A 20,809-nucleotide genomic window follows, 5' to 3' on the forward strand; every position below is an offset into this window, starting at 1 on the left:
ATAATTGGACTAAAAACACACAGACGTCATCGAAGATGCTACGGCAGAAAATTTTAAATCTGATCTGTGTTGAGACGTTGCAAGAATGTACACTGACACAGATCTCGAAGATCACATCTCAAGTATTTTCTTGATGCCAAAACAGTTTTTTGAATGTGCTTCGAAAAGGTAATTTTTCACATCCGCCATTGTTACAGATAAGTCCTCATATGCACCCATCTTTCATACCTATTCTTTGTAAAGACATTAATCGCCTAAGTTGCTGAATGTCTCTAAATAATTCAACTAACTTTATGTATACATTTCCGCCTTTTTAAGATTTTTCGATTTTTGAGAAGTTATATCTTTTTTACTTTGCAAGATATTTTGACCATTTTTTTTTTTTTTTTTTTTTTTTTTTTTGCATTTTGTAGAGCCTCATTAAAGCTACTATTCTGCCGCCAAAAAATTGAAATTTAAGGCAATAGAGTTGGAGGGGTGGGGCTCGAAAGTGGGGGGAGGTCAAGTTTCTATTAAATTGTGTTGCATGATACATAGATCAATTTGTTCCCTCATGATTTTCTCAAGTGAGAAAAAAACTTTACACAGTTTTTCACAAGAAAACAAAATAGGGGTTCTCCAAAAAACTGCCAAAAGACTTCCTGAGAACTTCCATGACTGTTCCATCCATTTCCTTTCATGGAGGAGCAACTCTGGCAGTTGCTTTGCAGCAGCAAAGTTCAGGGATTGAGGAATGCAAGGGGAAAAAGAACAATGTCACAAAACTTGGTCTATCATGGTCGAAAGAGACAGCACTTTACAAAAATTCAACATGATACTTTCTTCCGTCACAACCATTATGGGGCAGCAAAAAGTTAAATTCAGCAAATGGTTGCTCAGGAAATCATGCTAGAAATTTGAAGCAGAATAGCTTCACCGATAATTGTCTTCTGGAGGGATCCACAGGAGTTCCCTCCTCAATTGCTGCATTGAGAAAATTTTTATAGGGTTCATCTCAAGCTCTCAAAGACTCTGGGAAGTTTTTTTCTTGCTGCTGGTACCTACTCATATATTTACCCTTTGGCTGGAAAAATTAATGTGGCACCAAGAGGATTTGTAAAAGCTGTGTCCTTCGTGAAACAGTAAGATTCAAACGGGAGGCATGTTACTTTCAGTCCTGCAATGATATGTGTAGCCACAAACAGACAAAGCACCCTTCAAGTCATTAAAAGTCTTCTACAATACAGTAACATTAATTACACGATAGGAACACTCTCCTTGAGTCGCCTATAAATAATTGGAAAATATAAGGACTTTCTTCTCACTCTATCAACATTCTCTCCCAGGAATTCCAATGGAATTATGTCAGCACTGTTGACAAGGATGAAGAAATAGAGGATTGCAATTTTTTAAAAAAAACTTGCGTCTCATGAATGCACCTGCTTCATGGGTAATAAATGGGATTAGCCCTTGAGGGCTATTTAAAGTCCAAAAAAAAATAGTGTATTTTTAAAACCCTTGGCATGTACCTACTGCCGATGATGTTCTTCTCTTGCGTATACAAACCCAAAATCTGTGGGAAGATCATACAGAAGGAAAGGAGGTGTGTTAGAAAATCTAGATCAACCTGAAACTGATTTCCTACTGCTGCTGTGGAACCAGAAACTTAATGGAAAAAGTGAGTGAAAACCCATTCAGTTAGTATTCTAGTGTTTGACGATAAGTAGAATCCTTACTTGGGGCACAAGAACATCCATCCACTGGTTACTAGAAAAGTATGGGATGTAAAGTTCATGATACAAATTTCCCTGCAGAGTGAGCACATTTAGGGATATTGGCTTGGAGCAAACATCAGGCATGAAAATATCAGGTTTTACAAAAGCGCTAACTATCAAAAACCTGCAAGTCGTCATTCAACATGTAATTTAGGATGCAGGAGAATTACTGACTAAATAATAATGTATTCTTACCACCTTGCTTACGAACTGGCATGATGCTGCTTCTGTAGCACGATCCGGATCAACAAAAAGAACTGATAAAGATAAGAAACACCCGTGAGAGAGTCCGCTTGGAAAACCGAGTTGATAATAGGGAGAAAACAACAAATGTCAAGTTTCCACGCTCTGACACAGTAATAAAACACACCGAAGTTTTAGGGGCTGCGAGTGATAAACGAACACCACTGGAAAAACGATGCCTGAGCAAATGGACAAAACGCGATTAGTCAGCCACTAACACATGATTCAGACCTACGGAAAATGAGGAAATCCTCGAATTTCGCATGCACTTCGTAAAACTGTGCAGGATTCACGAATTTGACCACTGAATTATTGTCACAACAAATCCCGAAACGACCGAACAACCCCAACTGCATCAAACAGTATGTCCAACAATATTTTTTACAACCAGGAAAACTTGATGGCCGAGCTTTTCTTTCCAGGAATAACACGAGACGCCCGGATGATGGCAGTCATTGACGTGTGACTATTTTATAAAATTACTTCTTTAAAAATTCAAATGAAACTTCGCAGAGGTAAAATTTCGTTATTTTTCGAAAAATGTAAATAAAAAAAAAAACTCTTATCAGTACCGTAACAGGAGAAGATCATGATAGTGCATTATCAAATTTGTTGTGTTTACTGATAACACTGTTCATCGATTTGCTGCTACTGTTGTTGTTGATGTTGGTGCTGACTGCTGACCTGCGGAAAAGAATGATAAGGTGCAGTGCAGGCATGTCTTTTGAGGGTGTGATTTTCGTCTCGAATTAACTATCATCGCAGTGTTTCTACAATCCTATGTTCTTCTTTTTTCAGTGATCCCGTAAGTAATCACCTCTTTACAACTTAGAAGTTTTATATCTATGTATCCTTTTCTACATGCCAAATAACATCTTACTTGCTCCCTTTCATAGGTTAGAATTCCTCCACGGTCCATGCAACCGTTCACGGCGGGGCCTCAAATGATCTTATCGTCGCAATTTCGGTGTTAATTGAGTTCAAAACTCGTCATTAGCGACTTCAGATATCACTGCATGTGAATGAAGGATTACAACGCAATGGAAAACAGTTGTGGATGGAGAAATAGGAAACCGGAACCAGCAGCCGGATTGTTGGAACTTTAACTGGCTATGTCGGTATGATAAGACAAGACATAGCCCTATCTGCGCCGTGTAAAATATCGATTTACGATTCTTGTCGTGCCGACATAAATTTCAACAATCAGGCTGCAGGGTGGACCAGAGACGAGAGCCAAATAAGTTTGTGCACCTTTGGAGTGCGGCGGAAGATCTGTCACCTTTACTTATTCTTGTTGTCATTTTCCATGCGGACTGAAGACAGATTATCTTTGATCGCTCTCTAAAAGTGCCCCAACTCATTTGGCATAGACTGCTGTGTCAAAGGATAAAAATAGAAGCTACTGTCATCTTTTTAGCTGACGCAACTCCTCCTCTATTGCAAGACCACTCTTTATGGTAGTGTTAAGAGTATTACAGTGGTTGAAACATTTACTTTTGATGCTCCTAGTTCCAATTCTTACAAGCAATTGCCTTCTTTTCTCATTGGCTGTGAGATCAAGAAAACATGGTACTTACTTAGAACTGGGGAAAGAAATGATGAGACAAATGTCACATCCAAAAATTGCACCATTCAACAGATATTTACATGTTAACCAATGGGCCAACTGAGATTTGACGCATCCTGACTAATGTGATTTTTGTCTCTTCTTTTCTTTCCCTAGTTCTAGGTAGCAAGCAAAGAAGAAGTATACTCATGGCCGAAGTGCAAAATGATATACCTCCGTTGCGGTGTTTCAAAATTTCTGTTCCTCTTTTATTTTTTGGAAAAGAATCAAGCAAACTTCATCGCTTGAAATTTACACAGAATATTATGCTAACAGAGAAGAAAAATTTCAGGAGTTCTCAAGTTAATACGTTGACAAGTTGTCCAAAGTAAAAGTGAATTATGACAGGATGTCTGTAGTGTTGCTAATGGAAATGCGTGATTCCACACTTCGGCCATTGTCATATCAGTTCCTTACTTCTTCCTTCCATGAAGTCCTCAGTTTTCCTGAGCATATTATATCCATCCCACTGTTCAGAGTGTAGATAGTATTCTACTAAAGGAAATCGGCGGTGTGAGTCGGCAATCACATAACTCCGTTTGCAACGTCGCAGACTTCCTGTTATACTTTATTTTTTGAACGGAAAACTATGCAACGGCAATTCTTTAAAACTGCTGTGATTTTCCTTCTCTATGCAAAGAAAATTCTGCATAAACCTCAAGGAATAATGTCAATTTGTTCTCCTTTAGAAAAATAACATAGAGGCGGAGATTTTCAGACACCGCAAACAAGATATGTGATTGCGGACTTACGCTTAGAAATAGTGAAATAGAATTACGAAATAGTGCACAGAGATAGAAATTAAAATTTCTCCATTATGATAGAATAACAAGTGCGGTGTTGCTTATTCTACCATTTCTAGTGGTACATCACGCAGTTTGGACTTCATTTTTATACATAATGTTTATTTCAATTACTCATTGTGCCTGTCATCTTCATTTTCAAATACCTGTAATTTGTCATTTCCAGGTGTGAATGCTTCAACTACTATGGTATTCGTTCAAAAGTCTAGCAGATATGAGATGCCCCCCGATGCCATTGTTTTAACACCAAGAGAGGCTGCAAAGTATCAATTTGAAAACTTTGAACGTTTGAATAAATCTGTTACGTATGTTGTTGTCTTAATCTCAGAAAAATATTTACTTGCCTGAAAGTAAAATACGAATGAGGCTTTCAGTAATAATTACAATCCTGGGGATGATTTTTCTTAGCTGTTCTTAACTGTTGATTTCTTTCATAAAAAGTCTTTGGACTGAGACCATAAAAGGACCCTGGCGCTGGCCACATTTTATGATTATATGATAGGATACTCTTTACAACCTCCTAAGCATGAGTTTTTAAAATCGAACTTTCCAACTCCCTCTGTGTCAATTTCATAATAATTAGGGTTGAAAAGTGAATTTTTCGGCTTTCCTTACACGCATCTTCTTACTGAGATGTAGAACTGTCACTTTCTGTGTATGGATGCTGTGTGATGTCCTGTTATTGTTCAAAGGATTTTAATTCTTTTTGTCTGTCTGATGCACCAGGCAGCAAGGAAACATAAGCTCTCTACAATCACCAATCAGTTGTTTCAACATTTCTGCTATGATGTAGGTAAAATAGCTAAAAAATTTGCTTCTCAGTGCCTTTTTCTCAAAATTGGCAGTTTTTATCTGATTTTTCCTCATCATTTTTTATCTGAGTGAAAATGTCTCAATATTTTCTTAAGCTGCAATGAAAATTGACTTTTACATATATTGCCTTGCTGTGATGAGTTTCGATGCCCTAAAAATGAGAATTATACCAACAGATTCAACGGACTATTCCATGCTAAAAACTTCCAGCTAATACTTAGTATGCAGATTTGCAATGCCAACTTGTCTCATTTTTCTGCATAATCTGTGGATGGAGGAGTATACATTATGTCAATTAGCACTTCGAGAAAACATTTTTGCCATGAATCAGATCGAAATAAGTTCATAAACAATTTGAACCGGGGATACTTAATACTTTAGAATAAGGTGTTTGAGCTGACTATCTTGTAAGAGACGGATTTAGAGATTTTAATGTCTTCACTGTGCTCTTTAGGAAAATTTGATGAAAAAATACCTATTACATGATACTTGGGTTTTTACTTTGTTTGGTGGTCCACTAGATTGAAAAAAGTGGCCCCTCCTTTATTGTATTTTTTACTCTTCTTCTTCCAGGTGGCCTGTTTTGTATGGTAGAAAAGTTATAGCTATTTCTGTACTCGTTCAAAGCTCTTACCTGTTAATGAGATTTAGAACAAGGTACAGGCTTGGTAACTATGGCCTCCTTTCAACTTCGCTACCTTTTTGTGCTGCTCCCACCTTAATGTCAGCCGCCTTTCAAGAATCTGTAAGTGTTGAACAAGTTTTTTTCTTCTTTTAAAGCTAATTTCAAAAGTACAACTCAACTTATCCTAAATAGACAGTGCTCAAAGAGCCAAGTGCTCCGTATTACATAATTTTTTTTTTTTTTTGGTATCTGAATCTGGAGAAAATTTAATTTAAATGTCGGAAAATGTGCTGCTGAGTGACATCATAGTGTCAGCACTTCCACATCAAGAAAGTATTTATCGACGGTGTAAGTCGAAAATCACGCAACTCGTTTGCGGTGTCTGAAAATCTCCGTCTCTATGTTAATATTTTAAAGGAGAACAAATTGACATCATTCCTTGAAGTTTATGCCGAATTTTCTTCGCACAGAGAAGAAAAATCATGGCAGTTTTAAAGAATTGCCGTTGAGTAGTTTTCCGTTTAAAAATTAAAGTATGACAGAAAGTCTGTGATGTCGCAAACCGAGTTGTGTGATTGCCGACTTACACCGTCGATATATGGCACCAAATGTCACTCCAATGTTTGATTTCCTCATTCATTCAATTTAAAAACTGAGCACTTCCTCGTACCCTAATAACCCAATAGTTTTCATTCCTCAATGAAATTATAATTAATCAACTATCAGACACTTGTAAATTCCGTTGTCGTTAATTTTTTACCTTTTTCGCAGCTTGATACAAACATCTTATTTATATCTATTTGTTTCCTTTTAGTTTATTACTGAGAAAGTGATCCTTCAAAATGAATGCTCCGTCTGCTTACACACAAACTCAGTACTCGCACTTGCCTTTTTCACACATATTGTAGGTGGTGCTGGTGGAGCGATGGCAACTCTTTACGTAAGGATCCTTCCTTTCTTATTGCTCCATTGTTATTTTCTTTACTGTCTCAAATTTTAAAATCAAATGATTTGAAGTTGAGGCAACCTGTAAATGCCTTAAACTAACATTGTATCTTGCTCCAAGATTACCCATATAACAAAACTTGAAGTATCGTTTTGTACAGATGACATGAGAAGAAATAGATGCTGATGGCCATTGGTCATGCACCATTTAAATCTGTTACCAAGGCACTAAGTGGTTGGCTTCCATGGGAATATCTCTCATGATTGAATGTACTATCAGCTATATGAACTGTTATTGCCTCCTTGGATGGAACACACATTTCTAGTCTTTGGTATGGCAACCGTATTCATGACCACAAAATACTGCCATTAACTACCAATAATTTTGTCTTCATTCATAACATTAATATAAACTTCAAAGGATTCCACTTCATTCCACTTTTTATTCGAGTCTGGTAAGGTTGCCAGATTGTGCGATAAATGTGAATATTTTACATAGATTTGAACTGGGAAAAATGCTGAAAAAGCAACTTATCTGGCAACAGTAGAGTCTGGGAGGGACGAGAGGCTGCCTTCCTGGGAAACCCATGATTTAGGGGGAAATGTCATTTAAACAAATTAGTTCCGTTTGAAGCATCAAATGTATTCCAGGGAAAGCTATTTTAAAATAATAATTGTAAATGGACACAGATGCTACAAAAAGGGAAAAAATGAAAGTGAAAGGAAATGAAGTGAGCATATAATTACTTTTGCAATCAGAGAGAATAAAAAAAAATCCGAGTTTATATGCAATGAAACTATAAGAAAAGAACACAAGTGGGCTCATGGCGATTTGGAACTTGAACTAAACTATTGTTGAGCAGTTTTAGACCCCTACGCCACCGATAATCTTCTTAAGAAAAAGATGATCTTTAGCTACTGCAGCGAGTTGAATCGGGGAAAGAGATCTATAGTTGTCACTTTCCTCCTCCCAATGGGACTGATGGCCCAGTCTAATGTGTTTTTTAAGAAATATTTTATCACCATCATTGCTTCATCTCCATATATTTGTTAATGTGCAAATGATGGCACGCTCCGGTAACGTTCTGTGACAAAATAATTTTTGTCTTGAGAGTTTCCTAAATGTACACACTATAGTGATCAAATGTTCAACCACTGAGAAAAATGGCTAGCGTAGCGAGTGACCGGGGGTCCAGGGGCGTAGCCCCTTTGTTAGCCACGGTGACCGCGTAAAGTGCGCCCAGAACAGCTAGTAATTATTTAAAATTGGGGCACTTGCAGGGTAATGGAAGTTGATGAAAATTCAGTCATTTACATTTTCAACAGGAAATATCCTTATAAAGGGTATCTGATGCACTTTCACTGATTTTTATCTACACTCTTCCCTTATTGAAATTTTCGAGTGTGGCATAGATTTGATACGATCTTTACAATCACCATTTTTTTAAACTTTTATTTTAATTAATAATAATAATGAGTCCCTAGACAAGGTATAAAGTGGAGAAAAACGTCCTATGTTTTCTCTTTTAAATCTGATGTCAAATACAATTCACACAGTGGGAAATTACACATTGGAGTAATCTGATACAGTTATAATAGAATAATTTTAAGGGGAGAGAACACCCAGGCCTATGGTCAAAATACCCTCAGTGCAGGGAGAGGGCCGGGCCGTCACCCCCAACCCTTTCCCGCAGTTACTAAGAATCATACAAATGACGTCATTTGTAGGCCATTTAACCAATACTAATAGGAAATACTTATATCATGTTTCGGAGTTAATTTTCAGACTTCCTGTTGTATGATTCGCTTTCCCTATGTAATTTTGAGGAGAAAACCCGTAGCGTTGAGCTTTAATTCATACCATGTCTGGAGACCCATTCTTCTTAATTACATAATAATAAATGCACACCCAGACCGTCTCTCAAGTTGCATTGGTTCGTAGACTATATTTAGCCACTACACTCTCTCTCTTCTGGAAAACTGAGCAGTTTTTTTCAATTTGAATCTGTACTGAAAGCTTGGCTTACTTTTCCTCGCCCTCTTCTTAAAAGTGTGTAGAGTAACCTCTGAATGGCCAGATAGTCAGGTGCAGAATATGTTAAATAAGATTTGATCAACTTTATGCTTTACTAAATAATTTTGAGTAACAAACTTCCCATCAATATAATATACATAAGAGTCACTTTTACAGTGCTCTCTGGTAGCCCACAACACCCCACTGGCACAGACCCCTGTTCTCCTAAAGCCATTCTGGGAGATGGCGTTCTCTCTTTCCTTGTTCAACCCTATGTCGCCACCCTTTCTCTGGGCGTCCTCTTGGTCTCCACCCAGAAGGAACCCAATGAAGGATCCTTTTGGCAGCATTTCCTCCATCATTCTGCTCACATGATCTTACTGGATGAACCATTAGGTCACAATGTCGAATACGATGCCATTTTTGACTTCCGATTTGACACTCTTTATCATTTTACTCCCGATCTCCTCTAGAAATTCCTGTAGACCTCCTCCAGAAATTATGTATTAAGTCTTGTGTTCTCAACCTGTGCTTCAAAGGAAGGAATGTCTTGTCAGTTTGATATCCTCTCTATACATGTTTATTTTTCAGTTCCAATCATAACGTTTCTTTCTCTCTTTTTTTCAGTATGCACATAACAAGGGTACGTACACACTACCACCTCGCTCAGGGTCAGGTTTGCTAAAATTTGGCAAGGATGTCTTTAATTTGAACAGACGATTTTCAAATTATCACTGGATATTTCTTGCTTTTAACATTCTTCTTTCGGGTACAGTGATCGCCTTGCAAGAGAGAGCAACAAGACAGGTCACTGAAATTTTAGAACAAGAAGATTATGATCGGGTAAAAGAAAGTTATCTGAGGTCGAAGCAGAGGCGATACAATGTATGAGATCATAAGTTTACATTAACTGACTTGTAGCATGCAGCTCTTGATTGTCATTTCATGTTAAAAATGTGAACTCTGTTGAACCAGTCCAGGTCTTCATCGGAAATTCTCTGTTCCAGCTGTAATGAATGTTCTTGGAATACTTGGTTTGGTTTGGTTTGAAACGTAGGATTGTTAAAAACCAGGCACATTTTATTGTTTTTGCAGTTTAGCTACGATTCACTTCAGAAAATCAATTTATTCTCATCCTATATTAGGGTGAGAAAAGAAATAAGATCACCCTCTAACTCTGTGATCTAGTGGTCTGCCTTCCCCCTGAAATTTTATTAGCCACCTTGGCTGAAAAGCCTACTTTTTAGGAGTCATTTACAGTTTTCAGGAGCCAAATTAACTTTTTCCACACACTATGTTGTTTCGCTCTGTGTATGTACCATTCTCGAATCTTTTCATTCTCAGGCTCAGTTGTGCAGCAAGCGGTGCCCTAGGAGCCTATCGCTGCTCTGCAATTGCGAGTTTGAAGTGCTCAAAGAAGTCAGACCGCTGGTATGATCTTGTAATGTAAATGCATTTGCGATTTAATGGGCCCTCTTCAGAAGAAAATATTTGCTCATTATTTTTAGCTCTCATTTGTTTGAAAAAAATCAGAGGGAGATTTATAATTTGTAAGTAGCAACCAATAATGTTGGTGCCTTGAATGGAATAGTCAGTTATTGAAGGTCTGCTGTATCTTGTTTGGAGTCAATTTTCAATGAAGTCCATTTAAAATTGAAGGAGGCAAAAATGCTTTCAACGGCTGGCATAAGATCCATGAAATTTTTTGAAACGGATGGTCAACAGTTGACTGAAGCTTCAATTTGTATTTATTTAGTTGGTAGATATTTTTGAATAAACTTGTTTTACTTCTTTCGATAACTTAATTTTTGAGTTCTCCTTGTGCATGACTGAGAGTTTTTTAATACATTACATGCAACTTTGAAATGAGACAATGCAGCCATAAAAAATACCAAATGTTCTGAAGTTACTCTACTTAAGTAACCTTTATCCAATTAAATAAATTTCAGACTTCAATTAATATGAAGTGAAGTCAACAAAATGCACTTCTTTGAATGGACCACTAGACACGGTACGAATTTAAGCATTCTGATACATATTTCTTAACCAGAATTTCACGTAGAACACGATTCGCACAACGAAAATTACTGAAACCAACTCGTAACAGAGATATGGATATTTTTATTTCACATTGGTTACGAGGAATTTGAACTGCCTGCTGGCAAGAAACTCAAAGCTCTACGTGAGTCAAATCGCGCACTATGACGGTTTCAGTGAGCTTCTCAATCAAGCAATGTTCATTTCCCACCATATGTTCTTCAAACTATGAGCAATTTGCTAGGCTGAGCCGAAGCGTCAAGATTGAGGTTGCCAGATCTTTATATCGCAGAGACTGCCATGATAACGTTTAGTGCACGATGTGAATTACGTTGAGCGTTGAGTTTTCATGAGCGGGTGGTCTGAATTCACGTATCAAGAATCATTAAATATCTTCGTAAGGAGTTGATTTCGGCAATTTTCGTTGTGCGCATCGTGTTCTATGTGAAATTTTGGTTACGAAACATGAATCAGAATGCTGAAATTCGTACCTTGACTAGTGGTCCATTATGAAACTAATATAGGAAGCAACCACCACTGACACTAGCAGTTGCAAAAGAGATAGTTTGTTTTTTTTTTTTTTTTAATTCTTAAAATGATGATTGGCTGTCATAATCAGAGAGTTGCCTTAAAAAGAGCTGGTAATTTGGTGAATTTTAATGAGAAACGAGTTTCCAAGCTTTAAGAAGTTCATAGCCGATTTTTTACTGAAAAAAGAGGCTGTAAGTTGAAGTCATTAAAAGAGAGTTTCTCATTGGCCTGAGGCTTATAAAGTCATATAAGGCGATGAGATAAGGATTTCAATCACCTTAAATCAAAACAACATTGCTGCTGTAAGGTTCAAATCATGAATAAAATATTTGATTTTAAAAAAAGACAAAAAACTGAATTTCAAGCAGCGTTACAATTGCATGCAGATTCAGTTCTGCGTCTGAAACAAATTAAACAAGATAGTGTAAGATTATTCTCTACACCTTCTCTTAGAAATTAATTTATAGAAAGGAATGAACACTCCTTCAATGAAATTTTAACAATAGAATAATGACAAATAACATACATAAGTTATGAAAAACGTATATATTTTATTGTACTTACAGTATTTACAAATGTCTTTCTCACACAAGTCCAAGTCTTTTTCCTTACATTAGTAAACAAATGATGGGTCCTCAGAACGGCTCACTGTCCGGGTAGGTTACACATTGTACAGTTCATATAAATATGGTAAAAAGCCAAAGGCAAAAAATAGGTGCAGCATTTTACTCCACCTTCCCAATATTTGATTTTAAAATTCTTTTAAAGAATAAGGAATTTCTTTTTGAAAACCATTTTAGAATTTTTAATTTCAATTCCAAGCAAGGAAGAAACATAAAACCATCCAGGTTAGCAAGAAATGAAAGGACCTTTTACTGTTGAAATTAAATGTACCTAGCATAGAAAAATTACGAAAATGGGATGTAAGACAACAGTCTCTATTGGTTGCCATCCTTCCCGCACAAACCCCCGAGATTCCCTCTTTTCGGATTTCAGAAACTCCTGGACTTCCACTACATTTACACAATACAATGAGAATTACTTCAACTAGGGATCCATGGAGTAAGTATAGTGAAGTTACAATAAGTTCCCAGAACAGGTTCGCCTGAAGTTCTGCGAACTGCGCTCAAAAGGACAAGGCCTGATGTGAACAGTCTTTTTGATCCATATTCCTAGTTGACAATCAAGTTTTGTTCCACTACTTGAGACTTGCTGTCCGATGCCTTGAGCTCCGGGACAAAGTTTTCACTACATTCAGTCTGATTAAGTAATTCTTTCTCTCCATTGTCATTAGCCCTATTCTCAACATTATTAATGTCAGAGACTACATTATTGTAATCTCTTATAACATTTAAATCATTCGTTCCCTCCTCTGTGACAACTTCACTTTTAATAGAGGTCAATTTTTTCTCTAATATTTCTTGTTCGTTGGTCTGCTCTAATTTTATGCTCTCATGTTTTAATCCTTCTTTGGATTCTGACTTGATGAAATCTAATAATTCTCTTTGATTCAGTTGACTAAAATTTCCATTTTCTCTCTGGATATCTAGTTTATGCTCAACAGTCTCTGTATCTTCATCCTTTGATTTTTCCAACTTTATTTTTTTACGTTTGCTTTTACAACATTTTTCCTCATACAACTTTCGCATTAATTTCACTTCACTTTCCGGAATCGTCCATTCATTTTTTTCTGAGCCTTTTGTTGGATCTAGTTCAGGATTGTAGTCTGGAATTGGCACATTAAATTTCTTCATCAGTTTAATCATGATATCGTCTACATAAGTGTGGATGACCAGATTGGCTTTCTTGTCCTGAAATATGAGATAAAAACGTTTTGATAATAGTTCAACTCATAGAATCACAAACCAGAGATGATAGAGGCATGTGCCTCCTAATAAATCTCAAAAGAAACCAAGAGAATGATAGATCAACCTACTTCTACATTCTACATTCTATCTACATGTGTGCTCTTCAGTGACAACATCTAAGCTGCAAAAGGGAGCATCATTCCCCTTTCTTTCAAGGATTTCAAAAATGTCCAGGATAAGATAATTTGGACTTTCAGTGTCATATGTAAAAGGCTAAAATTCAGCTATCGATTCTGCCCCACAATCATCACTTTCTATGACATAGATCTAATGAAATAATAAGATTTTCTCCTCAAAACCATCTCCAGAATCTGCGAAATAAAAATTCTCCAGGTTTTAAGAAGTATCTTAGAACTGCAGATCAATGTGTGCAATAATCTTTGATGGATAGCTTAATGATAAAACTTTGTTCTTCCAAAAGCACTGATTGGAGAAATTCCCTAACATTTGAGAATGATTATCTTTAAAAAAAGACTTACGTATTTTGTTGGCTGAAGATTACAGATAACAAGCCGACCATTATTGAATTTTTTTGTATTAAGAGGTAAAGTTCCACTGGGTATGATTTGCAGAGTTGTTCCCAGACAGATGCTAAGATCAGCTAAACTGTAAAAAAAAAAACAAGACTGATGAAATATTTCCAATTTATTCCCATGTTATCTGATCAATTGACAAAATCCTTTGTTGATTATAGCAATTACGAGCATCTTTCCTATCCCTGTCCTTATGGATAAAATTACCTTGATCCCCTCCTCTCCGCTATTAGGTCTTTTATTTAAGTGGTAGCATGTGTGGAGCGTTGTACAGTATATTTTTGAGAAATGATATCCTTACACAGAAGGGATATATTGGAGTACAAAGGGCAATTCTATAGACATCAGGAAAAACAGAAAAAATTTAGAAAACAAAAGTTACAATTGGAACATTTAGGGTATCGAACAACTTAGAAAAAACAAAATGAGACAGCAAATCGGCTGTAAAACCTTCATGACAGTATGGCAGTAATTTATTTTTATAGAAAACAATCCAGCAGATTAAAATTAGTTATTGTAATTTTTCTCGAGAAAATGACAAGTTACCTGTTGTACCTGCCATTCACGGTATCATCTAGATCTATAAATGAAAAGTAAGATACAGAAGGCTTACCATGAATGAAAATCAGCAAGCCCTAAATCCTTCTCAGGTAGATTGTGTTCCCAATCTAAAATAACATCATGCAAGTCACCTCGACATGGTCGTCCATTCAGTCGAAGACCAGGACACTTTATTTGAAGATTTTTCTGGCCAACAGAGGTGGTAGCAGTTTTTCGAACGAATTGTCTGAAATTTTAGGGACGGTAAAAAAACAAATTACTATCCGAAAATATTTGATGAGTACCTGGCTATGCAAAGCACGTAACAACTTTATAGTCTTTGCAAATACATTGGACCCCAGTTTGGGGAGGATATTTTTGAGCTCACCGTGAAAGGCAATATTGACATATGTCTGATGCCGGCAAGAGACCAACTTTCTGAAGCTGGGCTTGCGAGCTTTCATTCAGAGTTCCTACAGATCATGGAATCATGTAAGGGCATATAACACTACTAAATTTTCATTTTCATCACATAATTGTATGAAAATCACATAAAATTACCATAATTTTGTTTCATCACTCTATTTTTGGGTCAAAGTCTCGGTCACATGGCCAACTTTCCTTACAAGCTATTTTATTAGCCTTGCGGTTATACTTTTTTGCAAAAAATGGTCACATACAGTCATAAAAAAGTGCCATATTTATGTTTTTAGGTTTCTGTAGACACTCTGTTATTCCCATTGTGTTGCCACCCTGTCTTCTGGCACATCCCATTAAAACAAGCAAAACAAATGCGAAAATTCACTCGGTCAAATTTTGGTAAATTGTAGTGGTGGCAAAATGCAAGGCCAAGCTAAGTAAGAACTAATAAAATTCAACTGCAAACAGGTTTTGCTGCCCAGTGAATGGAGCCTAAGATTGTACCATTTATTTCATGGAGCAAACTCAATATTTATCCAAACATTATCGCCAGAATGCACTACATTTTAAAACACAGGGGTGCAAAAACTTTCCGACCATTAAACAAACCTGATTGCAGACTGGTCATGGGAAAGGGGGAAGCTTGTTGAATTTTTCGATATTTAAGAATTATTAACGTTTTTGTGATGAAAAAGTCCTGTTTCTTGAGGCAAAAAGCATTCTTTTTTCCTTCAGTTATTAAGGGAATCAACAAATACTTCGAGGGAAAGAGAATCGAGGAATGCTTGGAGCTTGCAGCAATTGTGTTAATGCAAACTTAGTGTTTGAACTTTGATGTTTTTTTGCATGAAACAGACTATCTGCTCCTTGGAAGAGTAAAAAACATACCTAAAGTTAATAACAAGAGTAAGCACATAACTGAAGGCCATGCTCAAAAGAAAAACATTGGAAAAAGAATTGTTCAAAAAATTACCTGTGGCAATGATTACACTGCTCTATAAACATATTTCCATGCAGTTCTGATAAATATTTGCGAGGAACTCCTGACTTTAAATGAAGCCCATCAATATTTTGACTGACAATAAAATGAATCTTACCTGAGGGAAGAAAATTAAATACCTATATTTATTAAGTTTGCAATCATACATATACCTTGAGATGTTTTCAAGAACTAAACTTAAATACTGTTGGGGGGGGGGGGGAGGGCAAAAGTTCTGAGAATCATGTCATCATTTGCCAAGGTTTCATTATGTAAAATCCTATTTGAGAATCAAAATAGGCTTACTATGAAGTCTCTGTACCGAAATTCTGTGATCTCCTAAGAGCTTGCAAAAACCTTCTTCCCGAGCGTTATGAGAAAATTTTGCCCATTTTTAAATATGTTTGTGTACGCCTATTTTTTAATGACTCCAGTAATTTTTTAATTGGTGCACTGTTAGCAGGTTGCTCACAAGGAATTTGTGAATGAAAAGATCATGCATATATATCTCACTTTAAGATTCATCATCAGTAATCATGTCCTAAAAAAATGTCCATAGTGACAGAGAGAGTCAACTATTCCTTGCCATGCAAATTGTCTTTAATTTTGTTTCAGAATTAAAACTTATGTGCGATGACACTATAACACCCAAGCTTGCAAATAAGATGCAGCAATGTATTACAGGTTGCCACAGAATTAAGAAAATCCCTCATTTTCCTGACTTATTTTAGTAAAATTCCCAAACAATTGAAGCTACCCATGCCAGACGGTTAAAAATACATTATTTGAAATAATCCCCAAGCAGTATTTGTTGTGCAAAACGTCAAACCCATTTTAAAAATCAAATAGAGGTAGGCTCACAATTTTTTCTATGGCAAGATCTTAAAGCATGCAGCAATGATCTACATTTAAGAGACCCCAGATCACTTTTTTGTGTTGATTGGATCGTAACTGTGAACGATAGCCCAATCTTCATTAGTCTTTGAAAAAATAGATATTCGGTGGGAAAAAAGAAATACAGTTACTTACAGGCAGGAAGGAATGGTAAGATCTTAACTTATTACTGAAATAATGTAAAAAGAAGTACCCAAATCAATCATCTTCCTTAAAGCCATGTGTGTCTTTGTCGGTACAGCATCATCAAAGGAAATGTTAATACTTGGTTTTAGTCCTTTCGCTTCTAAAGTCCATACCCCATTGGGGCCCCTGATAAAACCAAAAACAAGAATTAATGGGACACCAGGAATTTTTCAGGAATACTTTAGCTAAAAAAAAAATGAATAATGATTTTTTAAAAATGCATAATTTCAGGTACTCAATAAAAAGTATCAAGACTGTACCGGTGCCCACCTAAATAGCAGTTAACTTCATCGAAAGTCTTATTGACAGGGTACATCATAAATTAATGAATCAAGTTACTAATAAGTTTGTTTTTACACTTATTAAATAGTATCAAAAATTCACTTCTAGGAGTCTACAACAGTTCCTACAGGACTGTAGAATTTAGAATCAATATAAAAAACACTTTTCTAAAATTTTGAGAAGCTCACAATGTAAAAATCAGATGATTAAATGGACGCATTTCTGTCAAACGCAACTATGTGCATTAAGACATGAGCCCTGAGACCCATAAAAATACATGCATAACAGGGCTCACGTCCTAATGCACATAGTTCCCTTTGACAGAAATATGTTCAAATGACATTATTCCATAGCTGGGAAAAAATTATGATTTTTGGCTCGGTCTCGAATTCTTTCTGTACCTAGGTACTCCAGGGGCCATTCATAAATTACATCACCCATTTTTTTCCATTTTTTGACAAACCCCCCCCCCCCCCCCCCCCCCTCTTTTTAGGAGAAAACACAGAGAATCGATGAAAGTCAGTGGATATAGTCTGCAGCGTTAAGAACATGATTAATTTCTTTTATTGAGTATGAAATACATGTTGTGCTCTATAAAGAAGGAAAAGAATTAAGGCAACAATATGTCAACGGCTGAAAAATTAAACAACGCAAACTTTATTGCTTTGAGAAAAGTTGGAATTATTTATTGAAAAAACACAAAAATTGAGTAAAAATTAAATAGAAAAAAACCAATTGTTGCCTTCAAAAACCTTGCGTAATCCTTGACTTAGCCCCTTCCCCCCTCCTTGTCATCCACCACTAGACCTCCCTTCCCCTACTTGGATGACATAATTTATAGACGGCCCCTCAAGAATTTTCTCAAAATGAAACCAAATGGTGCTGCTTTTTAGTCTTAACATCAAAGCTGGTGGCGATGTAAAATTTTCATAAATCAACATGGCCTCAAGGCCACACTGCTTATGATTATTCAGAATTTTCTTTTCCAAAAGATCTTAAATACTTTGGTCTTCCCCAGAGTCTTTGTCGTTTCAAATGTCTCAAATCTCCGCCTCAATGATTAATGCACAGTACTTAAAAAGGCAGTCGGTTGTATTGAGCCATGTTGAACCAAAATTTGTATGATCAAAAGATACGCTGTTGGAACCTATAGATCCTGTTTCTGGTAGTATTTTACTTGATGAAGGAAACCCATCAACATGAACCGGTGAAATTAAAGAAAATCATCGAAAAATTTATCACAAAAATTGATTTCATAAGAACCTGAAATCTGGAATCCCAGCAGAGGTACTGATTCCAGCACCAGTATGGACAACAACATGGTTACTGTTCTGAATCCATTCCGCTAATATGTCAACTTTCCTGTTCACTTCCTCCTCTGAGTCAAATTCCTGTTGGGAAAACGGAACAAAGCAAGTTGTTATTCAAGATAAAATGTGTTGCTTCAACCGAGCAGCTTGTAAAAGAGAGGGTTTTTTTCAGAAAAGTCCGGTTTTCATTCCTCAAAATGTACCTAATTTTCCTATTTTGGAGCAGAAAACCACAGTCGGATGAGTGTAAACTGATTAATTTAGAAATGTATGGCCACATGAGATGAATGAAAGCTAGATTACCCTCCATCAAAAGTAATCATCTATAGTTACTAACAGAGGTGAGGTTGAAGTCGACAATGAGACTCATGCCTGTGGAATCTGTCCGCCTTGTTGGGCTAAAACAGCATTACCTGCTTGTTGATGGCACTAGTTGGCTGGCAGACACTAACCGACAATATCTTTCAAGAAATTATAGAATAGTTCACCTTCTAATTTTGATTGCACACTTCTGTCTGCTACATTAATTTATTTATTTAAGAATTTACATTTATAGTTTTCATACTTGAGTAAATCGACCCCCAAAAGCCAAAGCTTGTGTGGGGGAGTTACTTACATGCTTACAGTAAAAAACAAATCTAGCAAAGGTAGTAACTACTATTGAACATTGATAACAATGTAAATCTATGTTACTTAAAAACAATTATATGTTGTTGGACTACATTTTGCGACACAGAATTACCATCTCTGGCGAGTCCGAAAAAACAATTTTAAAAATAAGCAGTCCAATTTGATTGGCAAGTCCTGCTAATTAATTTTGATTTTTCTTATGATGTTGAATAGCTAAAATATGTTTTACCCTTTGAGTTATCTTTCCACACTCAATCCAAATCAACACCTCCACACAGCATTGAGCTCTTCTGTCCCTGTATCCAACTTTTAAAATCTCTTCTATATATTAATTTATTCTCTTCTGAGAGAACCTTACTGAATTCTAATGGCAAAATGTCGAACACTTCTAATATACTTCTATAGATATTTTTTCCAATGAGGAAAGTCGGACACGGAGATAGAACACTTTATATGTATCGTTATCTCTTCCAACTCTTTTTATTTTATTTTCCATCAAGTAATCTCTTTCAGATGCCATAAGTTGATGGATTTTTGAAGAAAAAAGTTGTTTAAAATTTAGCATGTTTAATAAATTATGAGATTGCATACTATGGTCTATCAGTGTAATTCCTAAACAGGGACTAACTGTTTCGGGCAAAAATAACCTATGTTACGTAAATAAAGAAGAGGAATGATGTCTTCGCATCAGTGTGGTTGACGAATGAATGAAAAACAGATGATGATTACCTAAAATTGATCAAAGAAGAGAAAAATCCCCTCCCCTTAAAAATTCCAATGTGCGATTCTGGCCTTCTTTCAACATCCGAAGTTATGCTGGTTGCAACTCATGCATTGATAAGAGGCTTCGGTAACCACTGGCCTAGCGGAAGTACTATGCACTTGCATTTGCATGGTAACTGGTCGTAATGACCTGCTTGGCCTCAGATATGCTAAATACAAATTTGGTGGTCAACATGTTACCAACTTACAGTTAGAGGGATATCATCAAACCTTCAAATTTGGCACTCAGTTAGTATTGGTCTCTTGCTATAACAGAGCGGCAAGATAACTGGTGTAACTCCTGTTTAAAGGCCCATCATGCTGAAAAGAGACCAGCTGAAATAATCCGACAGCAAAATTCTGACATTGCCAGACAGCATTAGAGGTGTTATTGAAAGATGAAATCAAGGGGCAAAGGGTTCATTAGAAAAAAAAAACATTGATCTAGAGATTTACTTACTTCACTGAGTCCCAATTTTCCTTTGTTGTCATAAGGAGAAAGGCCGTCAGCGTAGTTGCAGGACATGTTTAAGTACTTAAAATATGGGTTTCCAATGATGACAAAAAACAGTCTGAATTTTAGCTACACAAAGTGAAAATAATTGGATGCATAGTGAATGACAAGACTGTTGGAGATTACGAGGGAGATGTTCCAAAGCTATTAAAGGATACTTAATACAATTGAAAATTTTTCAGATGCATGAACGCTTGACTTGCAGATGGAGATAAGGCAAGCAGACACAAACTCCTACAAACAAAAATAAAAGTAATAATCGATTCTTCTGGATTATAATCTACTTATTATTTGATCTTTTAAACATTTAATAATATGTGCGATTAATGAATGTAAAATAACTAAATTAAGTAACTTGCTATCACCGGTTTACCCTCAATCTCAAACCCAACTTGCTGTTTATTTTGATTATTACATCCTTGTGTTGCCAATTCATGTTCGTTTTGTCATTATTATTTTTTAAAGAATAATTAGACAACAGTGTTTGCTATCAGTCGCTCGCAACGTCGTCGCCGGCCGG

General features: G+C 36.3%; 3 protein-coding genes across 3 annotated transcripts in view; 1 reads left to right on the plus strand and 2 right to left on the minus strand.

Annotated features, from left to right (window-relative positions):
- Positions 1-2,540, minus strand: part of LOC140226015 (disks large 1 tumor suppressor protein-like) — a 195,244-nt gene extending 192,704 nt beyond the window's left edge. The window contains exon 1 of the mRNA XM_072306240.1: positions 1,953-2,540. Coding sequence (XP_072162341.1) covers positions 1,953-1,971 — 19 coding nt within the window. The 5' untranslated portion in view covers positions 1,972-2,540. The remainder of the gene's footprint in view (positions 1-1,952) is intronic.
- Positions 2,541-2,650: 110 nt separating this feature from the next.
- On the plus strand, positions 2,651-10,608 carry LOC109043971 (uncharacterized). Its single transcript, XM_019061380.2, has 5 exons — positions 2,651-2,802; positions 4,573-4,711; positions 5,793-5,964; positions 6,659-6,784; positions 9,431-10,608. The coding sequence occupies exons 2-5, from the start codon at positions 4,593-4,595 to the stop codon at positions 9,692-9,694; spliced, it is 681 nt and encodes a 226-aa protein (XP_018916925.2). The 5' UTR covers positions 2,651-2,802; positions 4,573-4,592; the 3' UTR covers positions 9,695-10,608.
- A 1,290-nt stretch (positions 10,609-11,898) lies between these two features.
- On the minus strand, positions 11,899-20,712 carry Sirt6 (sirtuin 6). The gene is made up of 7 exons (XM_019061561.2): positions 20,236-20,712; positions 18,337-18,464; positions 16,799-16,917; positions 15,706-15,829; positions 14,386-14,559; positions 13,719-13,845; positions 11,899-13,182 (listed from the first exon to the last, which is right to left on the minus strand). Exons 1-7 carry the CDS (start codon positions 20,299-20,301, stop codon positions 12,544-12,546), a joined length of 1,377 nt encoding a protein of 458 aa, XP_018917106.2. The 5' UTR covers positions 20,302-20,712; the 3' UTR covers positions 11,899-12,543.
- Between the last annotated feature and the right edge of the window lie 97 nt (positions 20,713-20,809).

The sequence above is a fragment of the Bemisia tabaci genome, chromosome 1 (genome assembly GCF_918797505.1).
Source record: "Bemisia tabaci chromosome 1, PGI_BMITA_v3".
Classification (NCBI taxonomy): domain Eukaryota; kingdom Metazoa; phylum Arthropoda; class Insecta; order Hemiptera; family Aleyrodidae; genus Bemisia; species Bemisia tabaci.

Bases quoted from the DNA above. Each gene is read 5' to 3' on its own strand.
- LOC109043971 (XM_019061380.2), top strand. From the start codon at position 4,593: ATGGTATTCGTTCAAAAGTCTAGCAGATATGAGATGCCCCCCGATGCC. The intron at 4,712-5,792 runs GTATGTTGTTGT...TTCTTCTTCCAG, and splicing joins CGTTTGAATAAATCTGTTAC to GTGGCCTGTTTTGTATGGTA. The intron at 5,965-6,658 runs GTAAGTGTTGAA...GTTTCCTTTTAG, and splicing joins CAGCCGCCTTTCAAGAATCT to TTTATTACTGAGAAAGTGAT.
- Sirt6 (XM_019061561.2), bottom strand. From the start codon at position 20,301: ATGTCCTGCAACTACGCTGACGGCCTTTCTCCTTATGACAACAAAGGA. The intron at 15,830-16,798 runs GTACTTCTTTTT...TTCTTCCCTCAG, and splicing joins AAGGAAGATGATTGATTTGG to GTAAGATTCATTTTATTGTC. The intron at 13,846-14,385 runs GTAAGCCTTCTG...TTTTTTTTACAG, and splicing joins CTTGCTGATTTTCATTCATG to TTTAGCTGATCTTAGCATCT.